Source organism: Asterias rubens, chromosome 13 (assembly GCF_902459465.1).
Source record: "Asterias rubens chromosome 13, eAstRub1.3, whole genome shotgun sequence".
Lineage (NCBI taxonomy): Eukaryota > Metazoa > Echinodermata > Asteroidea > Forcipulatida > Asteriidae > Asterias > Asterias rubens.
In genome coordinates, this window is record NC_047074.1 from 13469281 (window position 1) to 13488610 (window position 19330).

The 19330-nt window shown below is 39.1% G+C and overlaps 2 protein-coding genes across 5 annotated transcripts in view; one reads left to right on the top strand and one right to left on the bottom strand.

Moving 5' to 3' along the window:
• Position 1: 1 nt before the first annotated feature.
• On the bottom strand, positions 2 to 7345 carry LOC117298255 (trichohyalin-like). 3 transcript variants are annotated; one of them, XM_033781396.1, is made up of 7 exons: positions 7286 to 7345; positions 6159 to 6318; positions 4945 to 5126; positions 4018 to 4263; positions 3597 to 3724; positions 2964 to 3033; positions 2 to 503 (listed from the first exon to the last, which is right to left on the bottom strand). In XM_033781396.1, exons 2-7 carry the CDS (start codon positions 6265 to 6267, stop codon positions 261 to 263), a joined length of 978 nt encoding a protein of 325 aa, XP_033637287.1. In that variant the 5' UTR covers positions 6268 to 6318; positions 7286 to 7345; the 3' UTR covers positions 2 to 260. The 3 variants fall into 3 exon arrangements, with proteins under 3 accessions (XP_033637287.1, XP_033637285.1, XP_033637286.1); XM_033781394.1 differs by lacking the exon at positions 7286 to 7345 and adding an exon at positions 7014 to 7089; XM_033781395.1 differs by lacking the exon at positions 7286 to 7345 and adding an exon at positions 6999 to 7063.
• LOC117298252 (tripeptidyl-peptidase 2-like) overlaps positions 7312 to 19330 on the top strand; it is a 35584-nt gene continuing 23565 nt past the window's right edge. The window contains exons 1-5 of one of the 2 annotated variants that reach the window (XM_033781389.1): positions 7312 to 7522; positions 16224 to 16352; positions 16996 to 17091; positions 17904 to 18011; positions 18937 to 19061. In XM_033781389.1, coding sequence (XP_033637280.1) covers positions 7361 to 7522; positions 16224 to 16352; positions 16996 to 17091; positions 17904 to 18011; positions 18937 to 19061 — 620 coding nt within the window. In that variant the 5' untranslated portion in view covers positions 7312 to 7360. The remainder of the gene's footprint in view (positions 7523 to 16223; positions 16353 to 16995; positions 17092 to 17903; positions 18012 to 18936; positions 19062 to 19330) is intronic. The other variant, XM_033781390.1, reaches the window with a different exon arrangement.

The following is a 19330-nucleotide window of genomic DNA, read 5'->3' on the forward strand; positions in this document are numbered from 1 at the left end:
TGGGTTCAAATCCCAGCCGAGTAATATGCCTGTGATATTTTTCACAGGACTCGGGTAAGTACTGAGTATACAGTGCAGTACAGTGGAACAAACTGATTCTCTCCTTGTCTGATCAGTACTACTAAAACAACAAATGTCATCTGGAATGAACTGAGACAAACTGATTCTCCGTGACACATTGATTTACCTGGAATGAACTGGAACAAACTGGTTCTCTCTCGCACATTGATCGATCTGGAATGAACTAGAACAGGCCAATGTTATCTGGATTGAACTCGAGCAAACCGGTTCTCTTTGGCAGATGGGTCATCAGCCCTGACCTTTCCCTGCTTGGTATAGTTGTGTAGAAATGTTGGCAGTGGGAATATGTCTACATCTTCACTGTCACGCCGATCCCAGTTATGATCGTACCTCATGCCATGTTTACGTAGCCTCATCAAGTAATCCGAGTGGTACTTGCCGTCAGTGTAATCCAAGAAGCGACGATAGTCTTGTTGGATTGCCTTCAAGGAAAACAAATATTAAAAAGTTTTTTTAAAATGTTAAATTGTTATTTATTTGACCTCAACAAAACAAATAGGTGCAGACATGGCTATTTTGTTCAAACTTAGTGTGAATAATTATTATATATATAAGTTGAGTCAGAGTTATATTATGGCAAAGATGTTTTTGAAGGAAAACGATTACTCTCTCTCCAGTCGACTGAGGTCGAGTGGTTAGGCTGCAGGACTTGCAATTACAAGGTTGTGGGTTCCAATCCTACCAAGCTAACTGCTCATTTCACAATGACTAGAATCAATATTGTCGTCTAGTTACTGAATCACAATTTCTTGATTTGTATAATTCATAATCATAGACGTGAAACCAATGTTTGTATGAGAGAGATTGGCTGTTGCCAGCTTGGTGTTTATATCCCTTTGTGTGAGTTTGCAGCGTTTCCTTCATGGGAAGATCATTCAAACAAACAAACAAACAAACAAACCATGTTGATATTTGCCCATTCTGTTCTATCCCTCATTAAGTTGGGAAGAACAAATGGAAGCACCCCAATGTCCCTAACTACATCTGTATAGCTGAGTTTTTTGTCTTCCCCCATTTCTCACTCCATGTTTTGTTTCTTTGCTGTGTCTGTAAGAGTGCCCTGCTAGTCTGAGACGTCGCTGTTGTATTTTAGTGGATAGTTTTGGTTCATTGCCATACAGTTCAGTATTTGTCATTATGTTGACTCCAGTGTACATGTTGTACATTGAAGCATTTTCACAGAAGTTTTATGTACCAACTCAGGCCTGTATGCTTCGTTTTTGAAAAGGCAAGGGCACCAAGGCTGTTTCTCTTAAGCAAAGGGCACCCTATGAGGAAATTGTAAATTTCTACTGGAGCATTTCAAGGGCACCAAGGCAATGGCAAGGGGCAACGGAGGCCTCCGTTGCCTCCGTGAAGTATCAGGCCTGCCAACTATCCAGTTATTCAAGAAGCTCTGAACAGTTGAAAAAACAATAGTACCGATGTGGATACAGGAAATTTGTACAAAACATACCAAAGTGGAGCACTAAAGATGAGTTTGCCAATGTAACTTATTTTGTAATGTCACATTTTTCGAAGCAAAAATTAAATTGTTTTATTGCCGAACTCGTCTAAAGATTAACCTTAGCTCTCGGTCAAACAGGCCCAAAGTTAATTTATGAGCAAATTTAAAAAGTAGATTTTTTATGTCAAATTATAGAAGAAAAAGAAACGGGTGTTCACTCTCTGAGCCTTGGACCATGATATCAAAACAGGCTGGACTTAGGAGAGCGTGTGAAGTTTTATTTCAGAGAGCCCTCCATTTTGTTTCTGTGTGTACAGAAAGTGTATATTTTATTTGGATTTTCCATAACACAGAGTATTTTTGTAGAGTTAGATTTAATATTAAACGATGCATACCATTTTGGTGCAACATCATTGAATTGAGCCCCTTGCCAAACCAGGCGTTTCCCCTGCACAGTGTGCGTTAACATTCCCTATTGCGGAACGCACCCTTGCACTGTGTGTGTCAACCATTTCCAGCATTTTGCCAAAGAGTTTATGATGGACTCAAAAGATAATCATTTTGAGAGTTGATTCTTTTGTGTACATTTGGTCTCTCAAAATGGTGGCCAGACGGGGTAGACACTTTTTAGACCGTGTCCGAAATGGCGACTTCGATTACAGCTAGGGCTAGATCGCACGTCTTTTTTTTATTTTTATGCAAGTCAAGTCGCCGGACACACAAGGCCTGAAGGCCACTTCAAGGTGTGGGCTACAATTATTTTTTTCCAGAGGCCGTTGCCACCTACTCCTAGAGCTGAAACAGGGTTACCCCTTTTACAGTCCATACGGATGTAGGCTTGGGTATCATCTGTCAGAAGCCTGGCCGGTAGAGCAGAAAGCACTACCTCCCCAATTTCACGTAGCAAGTGTCACGACCGGGATTCGAACCCACACTCTGCGGTTCAAACACAAGAGCTTGAATCCGGTGCTTTTAACCGCTCTGTGCGACCATTACACGCCACGTCTGCCATGACAGACGCCCTGATCTAGCAATAGGTGTAGCCGAAATCACCGTCGGTCAGGGACACGGCCTTAGTGTGCAGAGCATTGTGCAAGGGGGCCAGGTGTGGATTTCACAAAGAGTTAGGACTAGTCTTATCTCGAGTTAGGACCAGTTACTCATCCTAACTTAAGACTATCCATGCAATTTGCATATCTCCTAGGACTAGTCCTAAGTTAGGACTTGTCCTAACTCTTTGTGAAAGCGACCCCAGTAGTACCACTTGTAAATACTAAATATTTATTGATCGGATTCTGACCTCAATAATGAAAACACAAAAGTTTAATTGAAAGCATTCTGTTGTTGGAAATACTTAGTGGATGTAATTTAATCTTAAAATGTGACTGTAATTAAGGAAATTCATGAATAAACTCAACAATATTTTTGTCTTTACCTTGAAATCGTTCTGGACCATCTCTCTTGCCTCTATTTCGTCTCTCACCTGTCGCTGCAAGTCCTCAATGCTTTTAAGGGGGAAGAAATTAAAATAATGAATTTTGTAGTTTCAGCGACCATTTTTAACCTCGATAATTATCATGGTTTCAGGATCTGTCTCAAGATCATTTCTCACTGGTCTTGATCTTAGTCTCGACTCGATACCCTGTTAACTCAGCAGTCAATTTCATTTTGAAACATTAAATCATGAGTTCTCTAACCCTCTAATAATATTGGTTACATTTCTAGCGAGTTGACCAACAATTCAACACCCATCCAACTGAACCCCTATAGTTACGAGGCAGCCAAGGAAATGAAAATTAAATTACGCTCAACAAAATTGTGGTTAAGAGTTAGTTCAATGACTGCAAAAGAATAAAAAAGCAATCATTAAACTGAGTAAATCTATCACTTCTTTTCAGACAAGAGAGGAACAGTATTCTCTGCCCATCTTAAATTATGCTTACCAGAATAAAGCTACCAGCCAACAACCCTTCTACATTTACCATACGTATCTTGCTCATGTTTGCTTAGCAGAAAATTGCATCTGCATAGCACTCTATGAAATTGGACCCAGATGTCTGACACTTACATATGTTCTAATCTCAGTACTTCGGCTCGATGTAGTTTAGCGACTCTAGCAGCTTCTTCAGCAGCTATCCTCTCGCATTCCTCCTTTGTGGCTCGTATCGCCTCCTCCAATCTCTTGCGGAACTTCTCCTGTAATGAGAAAGGTGAAGCATTGACACGCCTACTTTTGGCAAATCTTCAAATCTCTCCCTCATGAGATTGAATGAATAGGAACACTCCCAGGCCGGTATGCTTCAGTTTTGAAAAGGCAACGGCAAGGCATTTTCTCCTTGGTAAAAGACACCCTACGAGGAACTGCCAACATAGGGCTTAAAGCTCAGTTGGTAGAGCACTAGCACGTTAATCCCGAGACTGTTGGTTCGAGTCCCACTCTATTCAATTTTCTTTGTTCAACCCTCAAGTGAATTAAAATTACAACTCACCCTAGCTATAGCGAGAGCTGAGGCAATAGCGAGCTCTTTCTCGAGAGCAAACTCTTTCTTCAGTCTTTTTGTCGTCTCGTTGATAGCATCCTCAACTGCCTTTTTCTTAATTCTCTCGCATTCCTCCCACTGTTTCTGCAGAGCGTCTTCCTTCTCAATCTTGAAGGCCCATTTTAATTTGGCGATTCTCTCCGCCTCAAGTTGATCCCTGGCTTCGGCAACGCGGGCAGCGGTACGTTCTGCTTCCTGTGGAAAATAAAATGAAGACGATTAAAGACGTATCTACCTTGGTGGGGGAGGTGACTATAGTTACATGTGCACTATAGACCTTATGCACATGCCATAGCAGTAGGGTGCTCTCACTAGAGGTAAAAAAGCGGCCTATCATTGACCAAACCTGTGTGCCGCGATTACAGATCAAGCGTTTTGATGTTTCGTCATCGTTTAACCTCTAAGACGGCGGCTGGATGCCGTCAATGCACGAGGTCTATACCCTGCTTGAGCCCCAATGGCAAATTTAAACTTTTAAAAACCTGAAGAAATGCAGGGTTTTCTTTAACTCTTTCATGCGCCGACCGGTCGTTAGCGATGTCGACCTGTTTAAATCCCTTCAGCAAAATAGTTGTGAAACAAAATATTAAGACCACAGGACCTCACAGTTTTCAGAATGGGAAACAGGACTCTTGAGGGTGCTTTTGTGACTTGTTCTTGGGGGGTCGCCATTTTCAGAAGAAAAACAAACTAATGTGTCCTTAGTTATGATAAATTTATAATATAAATGAAAGGCGCATTAAAGGGACACTAACTCTGATCAGAGTTTGTGATTACTAGGCCGTGACTTGCCACTAGATGCCAGAGGCAAGAAATCAGGCGCAAAAACAAAAGAAAAGAAAACAACCGCAGATTTCTCTTCATCACAATCCTTACCAGCCGAGCCTCCTCCAATGCCCTCCTCTTCTCAGCTTCAGCTTTCCGATGTGCCTCTTGAAGACATTTCTTTAACCTTCTTTCCGCTCGGTCCTCTGCCTCCTTGACAGCTTGGTTGACTGCATTCTCCCTCTCTTGACGAGTGAAATTTAAGAAGTCACCGTAGACCTTGCCTCCGACATCTTAATTAGTGAAACAAATATTTTACACATTAAATTTCACAAAAACAGGGCTTGAATTTGGGGGTAAGAAACTCAAAATGTTTACCTGGCCAAAAGTTATATTACAAGACCAGAATCTAAATTAGAAAGAACTTTTAATAAAGTTAAAAGCAGTGGACACTATTGGTAATTGTCAAAGACTAGACTTCACAGTTGGTGTATCTTAACATATGCATAAAATAACAGACCTGTGAAAATTTGAGCTCAATCGTTCATCGAAGTTGCGAGATAATAATGCAAGAAAAATAACCCTTGTCACACGAAGTTGTGTGCGTTTAGATGGTTGATTTCGAGACCTCAAGTTCTAAATCTGAGGTCTCGAAATCAAATTCGTGGAAAATTACTTCTTTCTCGAAAACTATGGCACTTCAGAGGGAGCCATTTCTCACAATGTTTTATACTATCAACCTCTCCTCATTACTTGTTACCAATTAAGGTTTTATTCTAATAATTATTTTGAGTAATTATCAATAGTGTCCACTGCCTTTAAATGTGTAAACTCCTTTTTTTTTAACAAGCACTCAGAGAAGATTCACCTCTTTCCAATATGGATAAGTATAGTTTTATATTTACCAGACTCAAAGTCAACAGTTAAACATCAATTTTGAAAATATCTAAAAAAATACTTACATCGTTTGAAATGAAATGTTCACAGGCTAGTTTTACTGTCATATAGAATATTTGTATGATTTAAACAATTGAATGGTTCCAAAAAACCAAAGGTATACTTTGCCTTTAATTCCTATTATTTACAGGATCAAATTATAAGCCTTTTCGCAATTGCAGCTGCGCATGTCTGTTACTGCTGACAACGCAATTTGTTTATCTCCCGTGACCTTTTGACATAGATTTGTTTATCTCCCACAAAGGTCACAGGAGATAAACAAATTGCGCTGTCAGTCAGTAACAGACATGCGCAGCTGCAATTGCGAATAGGCTTATTGGGGGATGCTATAATATTTAAAACTATGAAGAAATTAAGTTACTACAAACCTTCAACGTTGTTGTGTCCAGTTCTTTGTGTTGAAAGAGTTGTCCGCTGAAGTATTCTTTCAAGCAGCTCAATAGTATCTGGAACTTTCCTGACTGGCTTTCTAGACATCTTGATGATCCGCCGTGGTTCACATCTCAGCGTTGAGTGCCACTCATATCACTATATCATTAATTAGGATAAATTAAGAAAATAGAGTTAGCTGTTGCAAACTGCTTACCAACCAAAAGGACCTATGGTCGATGTAAAGTATAGTTATTGGGAATAATGGTCTGGCGTTTCGACCCTAACAGAGTCTTTCTCAAATCAAAGGCTTAATAATGTAATGAAAAATTAGATACGAGAAAGCCTCTTGTCTCCTAGATCTTGAGTTAGTTGCGATAACGTAACCCCCCTCCGTGTGGCCGTCGGGAGGAGGGTTTTGTTATCGCAACAAATTTTGAGTCTGTAGTGTAAAGGTCAAAACGTCAGGCCATTTATTTATAATTAAGAAACACAATACAATCTGAACAACATATGTCATGAAATAGCAAATATCTTGTCATATTTATAAATTATTTTTACTTGCATTCATTCAACCAAAGACAGCCAACTAGGTGGGCTAAACAAAACACAGTGTGTCCCCCCCCCCCCCACGCGCAGTTTATTCAATGAATCAATCAATTATTGAATGCTTCCAGAGTCCATCCATCCACAGACCACACAGTCACAATCTCTTAGTCTTACTCAGTAAGTTACTGAGCACTGCCTAGTTCTTCATTCAGTCATTATTTATTAATATCTATATGAAAATGCATATATCCTAGTTTAGCAATAAGATAGATCAAGCTGAAATTCCTTACAAATCTTAATATTACCCCTCAAAACGGCTTGCAATCAACTCTTGTTTTCAGCAGTAAACTTGTCCGATAGTTTACAATCGCTATGGGAATAACCGCCCTCTATCGTTTCCCAATAAGCAACACAATCAATCAATGAAAGGACCCGGATTTTCTGTCGATTCTTGATAATCGATTCTACTGCAACACCAGCTGATGTTCATTATTTTTTCTCCTATCGCTACAAAGGTACTGAAACGGACAGGTGCATATTGAATGGGATTTAATTCAAACACATGCCCTTAACCCACCTACAAAAAGGGGACTGATAATTTCTAGTATATTGACTAGTTTTTGTAGGAGAGAGTCCGTATGGTGGAAGGAAGATGGTTTCTCTAGTTGATACGGGCTTCCCTGCGTCCGGTTTACTGCCAAAGAAAGAGACAGGAGCGACAGCATTTCTCTCTAAATATCCAGAATATGATGGCAGGGGGGTCACCATCGCAATTTTGGACACGGGCGTCGACCCAGGAGCGCCAGGTTTACAGGTAAGAAAAAAAAATGTTTTTTTTCTTTTTACTGTAGGTACTTTTTCGAGGGTGTCCAGACGTATGTCGTTGGCTGCTTGAAAAACGGGCCACCAGTCAGTCAGTCAGTCGGTCATCAACAAAACCCGGCAGGCAGGATGGGGTGGGCGGGGTATATTTATTTTAAAGAAAGGGGTGGACGATTTTAATAAGCAATTGTATTGTTTTGCCATTGAGTTTTACGCTAGTATTTTAGTAAATAACGTGCTAAAAGGATTTGCGGTTTTAAAACCATGATTTTACACCATGTTTCTTTCATAGATGAGTTTGTTATGTTGTTATTTATAAATTTTTAATTTCTTTTTTAAATAATATCAAATTATATAAATAAAGCCTAAATATAAATATTTTTTACCAGTACATCACTATATGTACTCTTTAGAACTTATTTGTGAAGACAATAGCGGAACGAACATTTTCGCAACTATAGTTTACCAGTATCCAATAAGTACAATGTATGTAAAACTTAAAATCCTTGAATAAGTGCGAAGCCCGATAAAAAATAGACCTTACTAAATATTTTATAAATTTTGTTATTAAGGTGATTTAAATGTATAATTGAAGTATGGCCCATTGTTCAAACATACTTCGTGAGCCAAGTTCATACTGCCTGCCTATTGCAAATTATACAATGGAGTAAAAATATAATAAGGAAAAGTTTCCGTATGGCGCCACCACTTTTTCATTCGAAATAAAATAATATAGTATCTAATTTACCTGATTGATATATCCCTTTTTGTAAAAATGAGTGAAAAAGTGGTGGCGCCATACGGAAAGTTATCCTATAATAATAGGTTGCAGCGATTGTTTTGCAGGAAATGAACACAGTTCAACTGTTCCAAATTATTCGTTGCAAATTTGTGACAACAAAAATGGTACCGCATTCGCTGGACTGGAAGTATGAACCAGCCTCAGGAATGCGACCAAGCAAATTTGATGCTCGCAAATTCGCAATAGATTTGCAGTGAAAACAGTGTGTGTTTATTTGTGCCACCAAATTTAATAGTCCACGCCCCTTTGATCACAGTCATCATTTACACTTTGATGCAAAGGCAAATCTCACTTGAATTTAGAACCTTGACAATTTCAGGTCCCTGTTTGGGTCAGTCACAGTCCCTCTCCAAGGTGATAGATGTGCTCCAATGACCTCATTGTCAGACCATCCATTAACAGAGAAAGTTCAGGCTTTTATCTGAATTCAGACCTTTTGAAGTCAGCATTGTAAAGAAAAGCGGCCATTATTTTTTTTCCACAATAAAGAAACACCAGTCTGGGATCTGGTTCTAAATAGTGCTGAGGACACTGTTCCCTAAATTCTCTGTGAAATCTAAACCTTGGGGATTAAAGGGACACATTGCCTTGGATGGGACGAGTTGGCAGTAGGCCCCCTATAAAAAGCATTTTGTAACCGCTTGGCATCTATGGTTGGAAAGATGTTTTAAAGTAGAGTACAATGATCCACACAAATTTACCTCGGAATTGCATGATTTTCCTTTTGCTTTGCGAACTAACACGGTCGGCCATTTAAGGGGGTCAAAAAATTTGACGTCCATAAATGGCCGACCGTGTTTCGACGAGGTAAAAGGGAGACCACGCAATTTCGAGGCATATTTTTGTGTGGATCATTGTATTCTACTTTTAAAACATCTTTCCGACCAATGTATTTTATAGCAAACGGTTACAAACGCTTTTTAAAGACCAACTCAACCGGTCCAAGGCAACGTGTTCCTTTAACCAAAAGACAGAAAAGCCATCATTTCAACATACCTCCTATAAACTCGGACACATTTGTTGTCAGCAGTGACTCTCACCCCTGATTTTAGATTTATAGGGATTGCCAAAGCTCAATTTGGTACACTGGGCCACCGTTCCGAGGTCAGTGATATTAGCATCGGGCCAGTTAACTCACAACCGGACAAGTTTGGCAGTGTTGTGTTTTGTTCAAGTGTTGACTTTCACTCCCATTGTAAATTCTTTCAATTCTGTTGAGAAGCGAAGAATACATGTCTGTACTAATAGGAGCGATTTTCTTTTAGTGGTTGATCAAATTCAGTGCAAAATGTTAAACTGGGTACGATGTTTGTTTTTCTCTTTTCAATTCTGGTTTTGTAAAAATAATTCTGGTCCAGTAAATGCTTTGAGCTGCTCAAAGCCCTGCAGTCTTGTGAATTTTCCACCCAACTTTGAGCCGTGGCTGTTTTGTGCTCATTTGAGGTATGGGATCATCAGATATTTGCATCGACTTCTCAAAGCAGCGAGAAACGCTTGTGTAGTGAAGTCGCTTCAAGTCGCGTGCCACTTTAAGCTTGCGCTGTTGAGTTGTTGTTTCAGTCGAGAGTTGAGTTGTGAGCTAGAGTTCATTCCAGCCATGGAGCAAAGAAGTTGACATTAAATGTTATAAACGTACATCAATACTTGCGTCAGTCATTTTAAGGATTAGGACATAACAGCTTGCAATAAAAAATGTGAGGGCTATCAAGGGATTTGCGCGTGTCACTAGTTTGTGAGACATTAGTTTTTAGTCATGGTCAGTGAATAGTGCAGAGCACTTCCAAATGGGATTCTGAATCCATTCTGAATCATTCATTACAAAATGTCTGTAACACTGACGTCCTCCTCATGGGTTCTTATTAGCGCTGTATTGTTGCACCCATGGGGTGTATCAAAGTGCTTTTGATTGAAGCCATTGTGTAAGCACAAGCAGAGAGCTGTGTTTTAGCACTACACGTACATTGTGTATGAGGCCCGATGTACGTTGTAGCACCTACTGTACTTGTCAAGTACAAGGTGCTACCGTGCATTCAGCAGCCAGTGGCCAGCCACAGCCAGAACATCGCGCAAATCCCTTTTTTTTTTTTTTTTTTTTTTTTTAATCGTGACTGTTAAACTTTTGAAGGGGCACCATCAAGGGCAAGACCAGGGCAACAAAGGTCAGGGCCTCCGTGGCCTCCCAGTAATTTTAGGCTTGTAAAGAGAGCGCGTACATAAATTCCCAGATTTAACAGATTTAAAGAAAGAAAAAAAGATAAACAAAATAGTCCACCCCCTTTTCAGTTGTACATGTAGGGGAAAAACTATTTACCTTCCAAGTTCCAGATTAAACAGTGAAGTGAAATATTTGCATTGAAATATTTCAAAAGAAGGGCACCAAAGCAACTGACCAAGGGGCACTTAAAACATGCATTCGGGCAATGCTCCAATAGGTATTGAGCCTGAAAACATACATGTAGGTCTGACAAAACTTTGCATTTTGACTCATGATCAGAGCGTGAAAAATTGGACAAAGTTGCCTCATAACTTATAAATCATGTAAGAACCCCCTCGGGTCCCAGGTGCCTTTACAAGAAATCTCTGCATCATGGATGTAATTATTCTACTCTTCCCGCCCCGCTTCCCCCTCTGGTCCCTGTGATTTCCATGAAATAGTAATAATACATTCGTCTTAGTGAGTCACTGTTCATCTATCACTCAGGTTGGCTCTAGTAGGCCGACATTTAACCAGGTTTACAAGGTGCTGCGGCGCAGTCAGAAGCCTCTGCCAGAAACGTCACGGCAAACCCTCTACTCTTCACAATAAAGTGATAGGGAGGCCTTGAACTGTTTTTTTTTTCTCGTTATATTTGTTACGTGCGTACAGTATTGTAGTTTAGTGATGGGGTCTAAATCCAATTTAAGCAGTTACCAGATTATTCATGTTTAGATATGGGGCCATCATGCATTGCTGAAGTGCAATCTTTGGGAAATCTGTGCTGGGCAGCACTTTGCTCCGAGTGCTGGGCAAAAATGGTTAGAATGTTAGTTCTGGGCAGGCCCGCCCAGCACCACCCACTGCATGTGGCTACAACACTGGTACAACATGAGGGACCTACGGCTTTACGTTTCATCCGAAGTACGCAGCAATAATGAAGTGTCTTCCACTCTTTTGGCCCCGCTTCCCCACTCTGGTCCCCGTGGTTTCCCTGAAATAGTAATAATTTACATTTGTCACAATCGGGAGTTTGGTGAGTCACTGTTTCACCCATCATTGGCTCTAGTACATTAATCAAGCCTAACATACATCGTACATGGCTGCTCTGTCAAACTACAAAATGTCAGCGGGAAAACCAATTGACAATTAGGTGGTGAAATTTGTTACATGTTGAAGGCATGGTGGCCTTCAATTTTGGTTTAACTTTATAATGATCATTTATTAATGGCTTGATTTACATGTAGTCTTCCCAGGCAACAAACAGTACAAGATGTAAGCAGAAGCTTGAAGTTGTAGTCTATTTTGCTTAAAGACACTGGACACTATTGGTAATTGTCAAAGACTAGCCTTCACAGTTGGTGTATCTCAACATATGCATAAAATAACAAACATGTGAACATTTGAGCTCAATCGGTCATCGAACTTGCGAGATAATAATGAAAGAAAAAACACCCTTGTCACACGAAGTTGTGTGCGTTTAGATGGTTGATTTCGAGACCTCAAGTTCTAAATCTGAGGTCTCGAAATCAAATTCGTGGAAAACTACTATTTTTTCTCCAAAACTATTGCACTTCAGAGGGAGCCATTTCTCACAATGTTTTATACCATCAACCTCTCCCCATTACTCGTCACCAAGAAAGGTTTTATGCTAATAATTATTTTGAGTAATTACCAATAGTGTCCACTGCCTCTAAACGTTTTATTTTTTTTGTCAAGCCTTTTGCTGTCCGAAGATGATCCGACTGAAATTTGGTGTGTAGGAAAATGCTGTGATAAATGATTTTTTCAACGGAAGACCAATGAAAAACTTTCACTTACTAACTACTTAATGACGATTTTGTGTATTTTGTTATCATGGATAAAATAAATTTTAAAACAAAAACCAAGAATTAATTTTTGATGCAAAATTAAGTACACTAGGTTTTATTGATGCTTAATTTGTATTGTGGTTACTTCCATTCATAATTTACATTGCATTATTGCTATGTGAGCGAACCTTCCACAACAACGTACGCTGCGATAATGTGTCAAATCACGCTGCTATTACACCAATTTGTCCCTCGTTTGCAACGAGCAATCCCCCAGACACCTGTACAATGTATAACAACGCAAAAGTGTCACGTTCGTTGTGCTTAATCCCAGAATGTGACAACGAAGCTTTGCGCACTCCATCCACACAGGCGGCACACAAACACGGATCCATCCTCCCTGACTGGTCCTTGCTGCAGTGAGTAATAGCCAGGGCTGCATCGTGGTGATGCATCCAATGTACATTGTAGGCCGTGCCTGAGATGTTTAGAAGCCGTGACATTACATGTCATCGTAGAGTGACTCATTCCGTTAGCATGTCTCTTACTTAGGCCGAATAAAAATAAAAATATGTTAAGCATGCCTGCTTTCTTCCTTTTAAGAGGCCGCCTAACCAGAAAAAAAAATATGGTGTTTTTTTTCACAAACAAAAATTATATATTTTATTGATCTCAGCAACAAAAATCGTTTCGAAAAATAGTCCAGCCGTTTGTATTAAAAAATATGTCTGGTGACCGAGTGAAGAAGAAAAAAAAGGCCCTCCTTCCTTTTTTCAAAAAAGAGAGGATGCTAAACATGGTTTCTTTTTTGCCTTATCTTCCATCTTGCTCAGTCAGTTGCTTAACCATTCAAGGGTTGTAATTTAACATCAGATGACACTAGATATATTTGTACAGATGTTCGTCTCAATACATGAGTAAGACGATGGGAAATGGTGTTTGTTTTATTTCAAGCTAATTTGATTGTTTGACGGGTCCATTGGAAAAAAACTACCTATTGTACATACAAACAATTTTTTTTCTCTCAAAATTGCTAAAATTTGGGCTCGGGCTTGAATGCGTTTAAAGAATCCTGATTTTGTTTTATTTAAAAGCGCTGTCTTAGGGTATTAAAAAACATCACTAGAGAACTATTTAGAAGAATGTTCCAGATTGCACAGTACAGTATAACTTTTTGTACCAAGATAAACACCAAGTAGAAAACATTCAATTCAGAATGCTTGGGCCAATCATTAAAAATGTGAGTCCCGAATGCCCTACAGTTAAACAAAACAGGGGGGAACCCTGCACTTTATTGTTTATGGAAGATATCATTTTTTTTTCTTCCGAAAACAGACTGAGAACCTAGACAAGATTATTACAAATAATAACAATTATGGTTAAAAGATTGTTTGATTTCATTTTAGTTTTTTTTTTAATCTTTCAAAAAGACATAACCACTGTGCTGTACATTTTGATAATTTTAATTATAGCCTGCAAGAAGATGAAAAGTCTTTCAACAGCTTAACTGAGTTATGAATCATCGGGTTCGTTTTTAGTAATAAACACATTTCATTTTCTTGTGACAAGATTGTAAGTAATATAGACGTTGCTCATGTCTTGCCATTATTTGTACAATTTCCTGTGCGTCACCCGGCCATTTGCGGACCGTAATTTAATGTGAGATGCTGCTAGATACTGTAATAAAGGTTGGCATAGTATCGATGTTTTTAAAACAAGAATTGAAGATACTATTACTATTATTTCTCTATGAGTCAGAAAATTTTGAAATGTGTAAAATGCCAGTTGTATAGTGTTTCACATGGGAAAATGTTCATTAATTACAAGTAGTTGCTGCTACACACATGACACATGTGATTTATAGCTTTAATCGTTCAGGCACTAAAAATGTACGTGCGAAAATACTTGTAGGCCCTAAAAAAAGGTACATACATATTTTGTATACAGGATTGGTAGTCAAACAAATGTAGTCACAGACAGTGTTCATGTTTTGCGTGATCAATCAACCATCCAAACATACATGAAATGACAAACCTGTGAACATGTGGGCTTTTATCCGTGCAGTGTGAGTTCAGTGAACAAAAAACACTTAATTTCCAGCATGTAAACACATTGTCCTTAATTTTGATTTTAAAAACTGACATCAGCTTTTTTTTTGCTTCAAGGTTTTCAGACAGTTTCCTTGAATCTACGTCTAGGCTCTATTCATTTCAGAAGAAAATATTTCACAGACAAAAAATTGTTTAGTATGAACTTCAAATCAGTAAGCTTTCAGACTAAGTTAAAACAAGTATGTTTTTTATCCATACCAACCCTGTATTTTATATTGTAGGCCTAATTCAAGAGATTTTCCCCTTCAAGAGTGTAGTTCAAGGCCTTAAAAAATATATCACTTTAAAATTAAATACTATTTTTTTTTAAATAATCAATGAATGTGATATGATTACAAAAAACATTACGCCAATCTGTCATAAGATGTGCTTACTGACCAAGGCATAATCGGATGAGCATTGATACGTGTCAAACAGCAATAAACATTGTAATGTGTTGTTTTTTAGAATGTTGAATCCAGCCTACAACAGGAACCGATGAGTAGGCCTATGTTGTTACTCCCTAATCCGATCAATGATTCGTTCATGCCGTAAGAAGAAAACGGGTGGCCTACATCATAAAAGTGACCTACTCCTTATTTTGTGTCATCGGCAGTGAACGATTTCCCACAGACATGTAGTCCCAGGCCTGATACTTCACGGAGGCAACGAAGGCGATTGCCTCCGTGTCCCCTGATCACTGCCTTGGTGCCCATGAAATGCTCCAGTACAAATTTGCAATTTCATCATAGGGTGCCCTTTTACCAAGAAGAAAATGCCTTGGTGCCCTTGCCCTTTCAAAAACGAAGCATACAGCCCTGTAGGCCTAAAGCACGCCTAGAGTTACTGAGGCCTTTGCCTCTGTTGCCCCTTGTCTTGGCCTTGGTGCCCCTACAAAGTTGCTCATAGACTTAAAGGCTTTTCAATGGAAGTGCCCTTAGAAAAATTAAAGTGGCCTTTCCCTTTCAAAGATAAATATCAGGCCTAGATAGTAGGGGCAAAATGCTTCACAAAATGTTTCAGTTGCTTCTCAAAAATCAATATTATCTACTCAATATTAAAGATGCTACTGTACGTCTGATTTTTGGCCGATTTGACCCCCAAATTTTGATTTAAAATTCAATAGGTATTTTGATGGGGGTCGAGAAACTTACAAGCTTTTATTTGAGCCATTGCTCGAAAAAGTCCACCAATTATTAGTAGCAGTGAAATAAAGTGCTCAAAATAAGTTGTCTGGGATCCCGACAATATATCATGTGACCAATTCTTATGTGTTTTATAAGAAACGTTTTAAAATTTTGTCATGGTTCCTGACCATTAAAGGTAAAAGTTAACCTTTTTTTCGTTAGAGCGGGTGATACTCTTTGAAATAGTATTCACTCAAAAAAATCTATTTTTTAATGTTTGAGGCCAAAAGTCTGACATAGCATTTTTAACAGTCAGTATGCAGATGACACGATGCGGTAGCTTGTGCATGGGGGTACCCTGCTGTCTTCTACAAGCCTTGACACTGGCAGCCCCCGTACTATCTTTATTTTGGTCTACATTATTAACTCTTTCCCCTCTTTTTACTGTGCCTATTATTTTGCTAAAATCAAGATGTAATATTTTTTATTGCGAGTACTATTCAATACTTGAATTGAGCTCAATTTGTCAAGGAAATCTGTAAGAAATTTAGCATTTCAATAGAAAATTTTGACAAAAAAGATTTTTGTTTCAATCTCCCTTAAATATATTTATTTCATCTTCATCTCAAAATTCCTCTTTTCTGTCACCTTGTTTTATTCCTAATACAGGTTACATCTCAGGGTCTTCCTAAAATTGTTGACATCATCGACACAACAGGAAGTGGAGATGTAAATACATCGACCGTCGTCGAGGCTAAAGATGGAGAAATCACCGGTCTCACCGGACGAAAACTACAGGTAGATTAAAAAGATTTCACCTTGAACTCTGAAGACGTAATGGGGTCGCTGTGACAAGTTGTGGTCATGCTAATCAGAAATGCTCTGTGAATCTAGAAATAAGGGTAGATGCACAAGACTTGTGTCCGTGAGCAAGACACTTACAGGTCTGCAAAGTCATAGATCGTTAGAAATGATAGAGGCAATGACCAAGTGCATAAGGGCAATCGCCTAGTTGCCTCTGTGAATGAAGTAAAGGCCTGAATGAATTGCCAAACTAAATAATTACTAACAAACTGACCCAACACTATCTTACTTTAAGTATCCAATCAATGGAAAGGGTCATAGACCCGTAGACATGGATCTCAAATAGACTAGATTCAGTCTGAGTGAACACGACTGCAGAACATTTACGCCGTGTTACAAATCAATAAGGGTCTCCAGTGGAGACGTGCTCCTGCTGGGAGGCGGTGGTGATGCTTAAATTGATTTACTGAACGGAGCAGTGTGTCTTATGCAAGACGGCATACCGTCTGCAGAGCGTCTTGACCTCAGATTGAATACAACTCAGAATAACTATCGATAATAATAAACTAAAATATGTTTTAGAAAACAATTTTAATAAATAAAATATTTGTTCTCTTGCTTGCACTTTTGTTCACAGATCCCACCAAGCTGGCAGAATCCTACCAATAGATATCACATTGGGGTGAAGAATGTGTATGAATTATATCCTAAGCCACTTAAAGAAAGAATACAAGTAAGTTGTTAAAGCCAAAGAGATCGTTAATCTGGTCATTCTGAAGTCATGAGTGGCTTTAATTCTTGTCGTTCTTTAAAGGCACTGGACACTATTGGTAATTACTCAAAATAATTGTTAGTATAAAAAACTTACTTGGAATCGATTAATAGAGAGCTGTTGATAGTATAACACATTGTGAGAAACGGCTCCCTCTGAAGTAATGTAGTTGTTGAGAAAGAAGTAATTTCTCACTTAATTATTTGAATTGAACTTGAGACCTCAGCTGAGGTCTCGAAATCAAGCATCTGAAAGTACACCGCTTGTGCGACAAGGGTGTTTTTTCTTTCATATCTCTCGCAACTTCGACGACCAATTGAGTTCAAATTTCACAGTTTTGTTATTTTATGTATATGTTGAGATACACCAAGTGAGAAGACTGGTCTATGACAATAATCAAAGGTGTCCAGTGTCTTAAAGAGACAAAGGCCCTTTTCATACTACCTACCTTGGATTCGTATAATTTGCGACCCGTTTAAAAAGTCTTCTACATGGATTAAAACAGACCCGTAGATTCCTTTCACACTATAACATCTAACCCATAGGAAAGTTAACCCAGTTCGTACTAACACCAAGATTGGTGGGCTCACCATGGTCCTGGGCAGTAATAAATTTTACTCGGTTTTAAGCCAGTTTTGAGTTTGTTAATTCAGAGAATGTTTAGCCAAGTTACTTGTAAAAGTTGCCTCGTGTGACAAGGCCATTACATTTTGCATCTTAATTATTAAATAAGTGATGAGTTCAACGATGAGGTTGTTTTTCTTTATGAACAGAAAGAGAGACGAGAGAAGTTATGGGATCCTCTTCATAGAGTCGCTTTAGCTGAAGCTATTAGGAGGCTTGATGCTTTTGATAATGCTCACTCACACCCAACAAAACAGGTAAGAAGTCTTAACCTGACGATGACTAGAGCAAGCTAGTCGAAACGTTGAGACCAATTTTCAGCACTGACTCCACGACAGTACAGTTAATTACGATCCTATAAGCTAAAGTAGTAGTCCAGTCTAATTTCTATACCATCCGCCCTGGTAATAGTTAAAAAGCAGGACAGTTCTTTTCAGAACTGAGAAGTCTCCCGAACCTCCGATTATCTACTCCACGGCAGTAGAATAAAGCAAGACAGTTCCCTAAGAACAACTCTACCTGGCAAGTAGATACACACATGGTGTTACCGCAAACCAAATATACAAGTCTTAACCAAATACAATCCAGCCAACACGAGCCTGCTACAAACTCCAAATTGTTTAGCTAACACAAGTTCCTTCCACATCATCACTAATTCCTCAATGCAACACCAATCTCTAGGGAGGGACAATTCGTTCTCAACATCAACCCGATATCAATCCCAATCTTCTCCACACATAAACAACAGCAATATCTCCACCTCCATCCCTAATCCACGCAACACCAACCTTTACGAAGCACCAACCTCCCTCACACAACACTAGCCCTCTGACCAACATCAACCAATATTTCCACTAGCTTGCTTTAGCCATCGTCAGGAGACTACAGAGTGTTTGAGATGCTGTGGTCGATTTCACAAAGAGTTAGGACTAGTCCTAGGAGACATTAAAACTTAAGGCTAGTCCTAAGTTGGGACGGGCAACTCGTCCTAACTCGAGATAAGACTAGTCTTTACTCTTTGTGAAATCCATCCCAGGTCTCGATCTTTAAAGCGATTCAAAGGGTTCAGTATACCGCTAATCTTTTACACCAATTTCTGAATCCGTCATCTTCACAACTCTACAACATTCATGTCATAGGAAACGCTTGTCATCACTTCCTTTCTTCTTCTTTTCGTTCCAGGAAGAGAAGTTGGCACGAGATGACTTAGCCGCTCAGGTAGACTTATTAACCACATCAGATAAGAAGTTCAACGACCCTGGTCCAGTATATGACTGCGTCGTCTTCCATGATGGAGAAACTTGGCGGTAAGAAGCACAATTTAACCACTTCACGTCCAGCCGACATGAAATCATGGCAAACTCTGGCAAACTGGCTTCTGGTGGACATTTATAAATGCCTAGAACATCTTCAGAGTGTGCCTTTTGTTTTGCAGTCAGTTGAACGGCTGACGTGTATATTCACCAAGACATTACATTGTACAGCATGCACAGGCACTCACCTACAGTGCTGTGCTTCATTTCTTCCTTTTTAATTTGTTTAAAGCCATTATACACTTTCGGTAAACAGTATTGTC

Excerpts from the sequence above, each read along its gene's own strand:
- LOC117298255 (XM_033781396.1), bottom strand. The coding sequence starts at position 6,267 with ATGTCTAGAAAGCCAGTCAGGAAAGTTCCAGATACTATTGAGCTGCTT. Across the intron at positions 3,725-4,017 it reads CAGCTCTCGCTATAGCTAGG|GAGAAGTTCCGCAAGAGATT; the intron begins GTGAGTTGTAAT and ends TTCTCATTACAG. Across the intron at positions 504-2,963 it reads TGGTCCAGAACGATTTCAAG|GCAATCCAACAAGACTATCG; the intron begins GTAAAGACAAAA and ends TTTTCCTTGAAG.